The sequence below is a fragment of the Haplochromis burtoni genome, unplaced genomic scaffold (genome assembly GCF_018398535.1).
Source record: "Haplochromis burtoni strain Fernald_Lab_line unplaced genomic scaffold, NCSU_Asbu1 Contig_104, whole genome shotgun sequence".
In the NCBI taxonomy this organism is placed as follows: domain Eukaryota; kingdom Metazoa; phylum Chordata; class Actinopteri; order Cichliformes; family Cichlidae; genus Haplochromis; species Haplochromis burtoni.
Window position 1 is genome coordinate 901,652 of NW_024582465.1, and position 7,009 is coordinate 908,660.

Here is a 7,009-nt window from a genome sequence, read left to right on the forward strand (position 1 = left end):
GCCGTCGATTTCCCCAAATATCAAGCGTGGTCCGGTGCACGCTTCGTGGTCCCATATATCCCACAATTCATAGCGCAGCGGTGGGTGTGGATAATTTTGCCGCAAAATACGGCAGAAGGGAGAGTTTTTTTCTTTTTCTTTTTTTCAAAACTTTATTGAAATTACAAAGCGAACAGTCAGTCATTCCAGTTCAGTTTGTACAGTAGACATACAAGGCAAATAAGAGTAACAATATACAGTACAATGAAATAAGAAGGATAAATAAATAAAGGATAAAAAAGAAAAAAAAGGGGGGGGAGTGACAGACTTCATAACAACTTTGTACTTGAAAGTTGTGACAGCTAATTCTTAAACATTTCTGAATGAATTTCAATCAATGTTAAACCTTTTATATTGGAAGGTAATTTAAGAGAGTTTAAGTAATATTCAATTTCAATCAAAAACAAATTAAATGATGGGGTTGAGTCTTGAAATTGACATTTATGTATGTGGAATTTCCCTAATAAGATGGAGCAGCCGAAGAGTGAACTGTCAAAAGTACTGAATATGACGTCACTTATTTATGTGCGAATGTTTAATAATTAAAGTCAGTCATACATCCACAAACACAACAAGCTGAAAGTCAGATATATATATCATAATAATCTGACAATAATATAATATTGGATATATTATATTTACATTACCACAGTGAGTTGACTTTAGTCTCATGAACAACATTAACTAATTGTTATTTACTAACTAATCTTACATGACTGTTCAGCACAGAAATGAAGCCCAACAATCATGTTTTACAGTCCTGTGATCTCAGCCTCAGATACTCAACTAATCAAAGTGATGTCATGACAAAAATGAATGACCAACAAAACATTTTTCTCCTTCATTTCTGTCAAACAAAGCTGTATGTAACGTGTCTCACGGTTAGTATCATGGTTGCTAGGCAACCTGAACAGCGCGACGAAGGCTAGACCGTCCCATTTCACAAGCCTCTCACTTCCGCACTTCTCGTACTTATAGTACGCACCGTACGTAGTACGCGTAGTACGCGTGCTTCAAGCGTGCAGACCCTGAATTGGGACACAGCTAGCGTTGAAACGTTAACAGGAACTTTTCTCAATGCGTAAAGGGGCGTGGGTTGGGTTAAACCAGATTGCGACAATTATGGAAATGCACTCAGATATATGACTAAACAGAAAACACATCACATTGTGGCCTTTTCTTTGATAACACTGGAAAACGAATGCAGATTATGAAACGTATTTATGACCACAGTGTAAATTCACATAATTTGAACATTTGAACATCAACATTTGTTGATTTTATTTGTAAAGTTAGTTGATCCCATTATGTTGGTCAAGCAGCCTAGTGCACTCACACGTGGCACAGCCCTGGACACCTTACGCACGGCTGGGTCTCCACCTCCTGTAGGTGCGTAGTTGTGACACAGCTGGCACCAGTAAAACCAAAGCACTGGCCCCATTTCATGCCTGTCAACTCCAAGTAATCAGCTCCCAAATATGTCGAGGCTTTGTCTTGATTGCATTCTAACATGGTGTGATTTACAATATGCGCAATGAACGCCGCATGGGGTTTGCTGGCGGTTTTCAGTCTGGTGTGTCGCGTTGAGTCGAGGTGCTCACCGACCTCCTATTATAAGAACTGCTGGATTAGACGGTTCCCGGGGATTTTCATCGATATTGAGGAATCTCAGAGGAGAGGAGCGCAGCTTTTGAAGCATTATCAAGAAGAGACCGCGCTGAAATGCAGCCGCACCTGTTGCCTTACCAGAAACTGTGAGTTATACGATCATCACTGGTTTTCTCTTCTTTTACTCCTGATTAATCCTCTTTCTGTTTTTTCTCATAGTTTCCTGTAATCTGGCTGTATTCCACTATGATACCACTCAAGAAATCTTGAACTGCTTTCACCTCCACTGTCCGACTCTGGGGAGCTGCATTCTGAGTCACAGAGACAACGTTGTTCTCTACAATATCACAAAGGGTAGGTCGCTTTAGTGTCTGGTAGAGGTGGACTTCTGTTCTTTTAATGATATGAATACTGTGCATATCAAATCCTTTTAGATCCTGTTAGATTCTTAGGGATTAGATGTAAATTTGAAATAACAATTTCAAAATACTGTATCTTACAGTAAATGTCTATAACTATAGATGGTTCAAATTCTGCATACAGTACAGTGTAAAAGTCTTGAGTCACCCCTGATTTTGTGTATTTTGCTTCCAAGGAGTCAGACTTCCTTGGAATTTGGAAGTCAAGTGGTCTTGAGCAATAGTTCTCCAGGCTTTCTGAAGCCCTTTCAATTTTTTTTTCTTTGGACAGTGGCTGCTTTTCACTCATTTGTTCCTGACTATTTTCATATAACTTTGTGTGTGTCTGTGTGTTAAGGCTCTTAACATTCAAGTATAAAAAAACAATACACCCCCCCCCCCCCCCCCCCCCCCCAAATTTTAAATTGTATCTTTAGCACAATTTAATATCAGCCTCTGGCAAAAACACATAACATGTTTGATGTTCAAGTTATCATCAGTATTTACAGAGGAGGTCAGGAGAGAGAGGCATCGGTGTAACTTTGTGCTGAACATTGGGGGGGTCAAGATCTCTGTCTAAATAAATAAATAAATCTGGGTAAATTCCCAGATGATTAAACATGCGACTATTTTGCTGGTAATAAAGAAAATCAACAGTCTATTTATGCAAGATAATTCATAATTTTATTGGGGGGGGGGGGTATATTGGTTGGGTCTGATCATTGAGGGGGTCATAACCCTCCTGGAAATTACACCCCTGGAGAGAGGTACAGCAGCGGGTGTCTACAGCAAAAAATGGACATGATGGTGTAAATAAAAAAAGTACAGTCAGATTTTTGATCCATCATGCAATGCCATCTGGAAAGTATCTTACTGGCAATGATTTAATTTTTTTGCATGAAAATGATCCCAAACTCACTGCCTAATGCAGTCGATGCATACCTGGACAATAAAGTGTACAGTGGAACACTTAGTCATGCATTGGCCTTCCCCAGAGCCCCCAAGCAGGGTGGGATCATCTTGACAAAGAACAGAACTAAAGGCAGCCAACACCCAAAGAAGAGCTTTGAATGTCCTTCAAGAAGTCTGGAGAACTATTGCTGAAGACTGCTTAAAGAAATTACAAGAAAGCTCACTCAGAGAGTTCAGGCTGTGATGGAGAATAAAAGTCATTATATCAAATACTGACTTTTGTTAGACTTGTACAACCACTGTTTTTACCTTGTATACTGCATTTCCATGTAGGTTTACATATTTAGGTAAACTGTTGCACCTACTTCACTTACTTTAAAAAAAAATGTAAAGACATGAGTTGTTTGGAACTTTTGCATAGTACTATGTAAAAAATATGATTGATCAGTCAATAGTAGTTAAAACGATCCCCACCAACGGCAAAGCAAATATATACGACTGAGAATCAAATATTTCTAATATTTCTTCTTCTGATTTTAGCATGTTGCATAGGAGATTCCCAACTTCAGTGAAGTAAATTATCTGAAAATCGTTTTGCTTCCAGCTTTGCTTTTCTTGCAAAAGATGCATAGCATTTGTAGTTGTCACTTATTTTGGAATAACAAAAAAAAATCACTCGCTATTAAACGTTTAGATAAAAACACCAGCAAAAACATGAAAAGCAAACAAACAAGCACATTTTTTCGTATTCTAGGTGTGGATCCTGATCTGTTGGTGTTTGGAAAATACTTCACCTCTAACGTGCGTGTGTTACCCCACCACTACAGCCGCAATAACGCCTCAGAGCCATTGCTGTCAGACAAGCGCCAATTTATTCATCCGCCTCCGCCCGTTAAACCCTCCACTACAGCTGGCAGAGTTCATGCCCCCACAGAGGCGTCTGTCATTGCCACCACAGCACTGCAGAGCACCGGTCAGCCTTTAGCAGTTTCCACAACTACGACTGCTGTGCCTTCCACTGAAAAAACTCCCCCATCTTCAAAAAAGTATGCACAAACAACAGCCGCAGTTGTCTCCACCACTTCTCTTCCAGATAGCATTACTCCATCTCCTTCATTCACCACAGTTAGCACTCTGGGCCATTACAATTCCAAGATTCTGTCTGCTTTTTCTACCACAAGTCCACAATCCCCAGTATCCACCCCTACCCGTCATCCCACCGCCACTTTCTCTCAGTTGGCCAGCAGCCCTTCAACTTCTGCAGCTCTTATAAGCTACACAGAAAGCAGCAAGCTGTATCTAAATGAGACCAAGGGCAACCATGGGAGGAACCACACAGTAAGCAACGAGGGAGCCAGTGGAGATGACACCCTACCAGGCCTCGGACATGGGTGGTATGTGGCTGCTGACACCTTGCTGGTTGCTGTGGCCATTTGTATCACAGTGCTGCTGAGCTGCTGTTGCTCTATCCTGCTGGTGGTGAGCTGGAGGGGTCAAAGAAAGAGGATGGGACGCTACAGTACATCATGGAGAGGGAAACGAGGCTCCATGCGTCTGATAAAATACGTGCTGGTCAAGGAGAGCTCCTGAAAGTGAGGATATTTTGTAACATTGTTGAGGAAGAAATCCAAAATGAAAGGACAATTTACTTAGAATGTATATGATTACATAAAGGATTATTTTAGGTTAAAGTATTTTGTTTTATTCTAACTAGATGGGGATGGACAGCTAAGGCAGCTCACCTGTGTTTTCCAGTTCTATAAAAGCTGGACCAGATAAACTGCTTAGTCTCTTTCTGCCACTCCGACAGGACTCAACCTATTTGTGATGTTTATCTGTTGGTTAGATTATGTTAATTAAATTATTTTTTTATTTCTGTAAACCTTTTGTGTGGACTTGCTCCTTATCACCTAATTTGTGCCAATTTGTCATAAATGGGGGCTTGTCCGGGATATTGAAACCTGTTGGTAAGATTAAAGTGTATGCAGTGTTGATGGCTAACTTTAGCTTATGGTTTGATAAATACTTAGCCTAGTTTGGATATTTAACACTGTGACCAAAGTTTTAGGGACTTCCACACATGAATTAGATTAATTAATTACATACATTAATTAATTTTGAGTTATTTTTTTTAGGCGATGCTGGAAGAGAGCAGGATTAATCCCTATTTTTTTAATTGGTCTTCAAACCAAATGTCTTTATCTTTTTGAGTGAGTCTAACCACATGTGTAAGAGCCATGCATCCCATCAGATTAAACTGGCTTATTAGGAGACCAACCAAGTTTTTTTTTTTTTTTAAGTGAGCCTTGAGGCACCTGTTGTTGTGATTTGGCACTATATAAATAAAAAAAATACCATGAATTGAATAGTGTGGTGGAGAATGTGGTTGAAGAAATTGTCTTTGGAACATTTCTGTTTTCTTTCCAAAAACTACAAAGTTTCTGGCTCGTTGGTGCCAGTGGAACTGGTGGTGCAAGCACTAACAAGTATATGTCTAAAGACTGAGATTAAGATTAGTTTGTACTCAATAAATAGGACTAGATAGCCTGCACTCTGTGGTTAGTTCATCACTATTGAACTTCTTATGAGTAGTCCTCCCTGCTCTCCTGCAAGCCTTACAAATGTGTTTGGAATTCTCAAAGATATTTGTGGTACAATTGCGTGCAGTAAATGTACACAACTGGTACTGGTAAATGTATGATGGGTAAGAACTGCAATTAGTTCGATTCCCTCTTTGTTAACGTTTTAGACATCTTGATTGGTTCGATAGCCTTGCTTTGGAGGAACCTTGTTGTATGATACTTTGGTTCATACTCAAACTTTAATTCCAGGTTTGTTTGTAGCTGGAATATTTGCAAAGCAGTGTGATGTTTGTTTGTAGCTGCAGGCAGGCCATATGGTGCTGGGATCATTGTGAGGAACTCTGGTGTTCATTCAGGGAGCAACGCTTTGATTTGCTGTTGAAATTAACCAGTTTTCTTGCAAGATTAAAACTGCTATTTAAGGGAGGAAACTTGTTGCGCTTTTCTCTATGCCAGTTTGATTTTTATTTTAAACAAACTGTTTTAAGCACCTTACTCTATGATACCTTCTTTACTGGTAGTTTCCTGTTGCCCTTCATTTGCTCTGACAACGGAAAACCTGGGCTGGTAAGATGGGTGGAGCTGGCAGGGAGTACAGGTAGTTTTCGGTTGCCACTTTAATGACTGGGTATATTTTTTACATTTTCTGTTACCTTGATTTATAACTTTTCAGGTTAAGTTCTAGTTTTGAGGTGGAACCTTGATTTTAAGATGGTGTGGGGGGTGACACCATCTCAATGTCTGAAGGAACTCCTGGCCTGTTATCAATTGCCTGACATGGGAGGATCGTCAGCTAGTGCAGATCCCTTGTGCCTTTCAGGCTATAGATTAACTGTTTAGTCTCTCTTAGACTCCACTTGGATTCAACCCATTTGTAATGTTTGTCTGTTGGTTAGATTATGTTGAATAAATTATCTTCTATTTAAGAAAACCTCTTGTGTGGACTCTCTCCTTTGAGCCAATTTGTGACATTAAGGTTTAGGTGAAACAACCAAAAACATAGCTGCAATGGTTCTGGTTTCATTCTGATGCAATGAATGAACACAAGAGCTGCCTACACCCATTTTCTTTAAGAAATTCGATATAGTGTCCTTTTGGCTGGCCTACATTTTGATGTACTTCAGTCACTTTAAATGTAATTGATGCCAAACCTCAAAACATTGGCCACTTGTCTACACCAGTAGTAGGTGGAACTTAATGGGCACTTTTAAGCAATTAATGACTACGATTCAAGGATTGTTTAGGTCATCAATTAGTCGTCTTTAGTGGGATTGATGACAGATTGCTTTTGGATCTGTGGCTTTTAGTGTTTAACCTTTAATTCATCACACCAGGCTGCCCCTGACCTAAAAGTGCACAGATCACAGATGAAACTAAAAGTACCTTTCAACAGCTTGCTGGTGAAAGCGTGCATTCACGGGGTGCTGTTCTCTGAATTCACAGTGCGGGAAAGGGATAGACATTAGAGCA

At 39.8% G+C, this 7,009-nt stretch overlaps 1 protein-coding gene across 1 annotated transcript; it reads left to right on the forward strand.

Annotated features, from left to right (window-relative positions):
- The first annotated feature begins 1,028 nt into the window (after nucleotides 1-1,028).
- On the forward strand, nucleotides 1,029-6,925 carry LOC102290006 (MANSC domain-containing protein 4). The gene is made up of 3 exons (XM_005927820.3): nucleotides 1,029-1,793; nucleotides 1,867-2,001; nucleotides 3,712-6,925. Exons 1-3 carry the CDS (start codon nucleotides 1,574-1,576, stop codon nucleotides 4,545-4,547), a joined length of 1,191 nt encoding a protein of 396 aa, XP_005927882.1. The 5' UTR covers nucleotides 1,029-1,573; the 3' UTR covers nucleotides 4,548-6,925.
- Nucleotides 6,926-7,009: the final 84 nt, after the last annotated feature.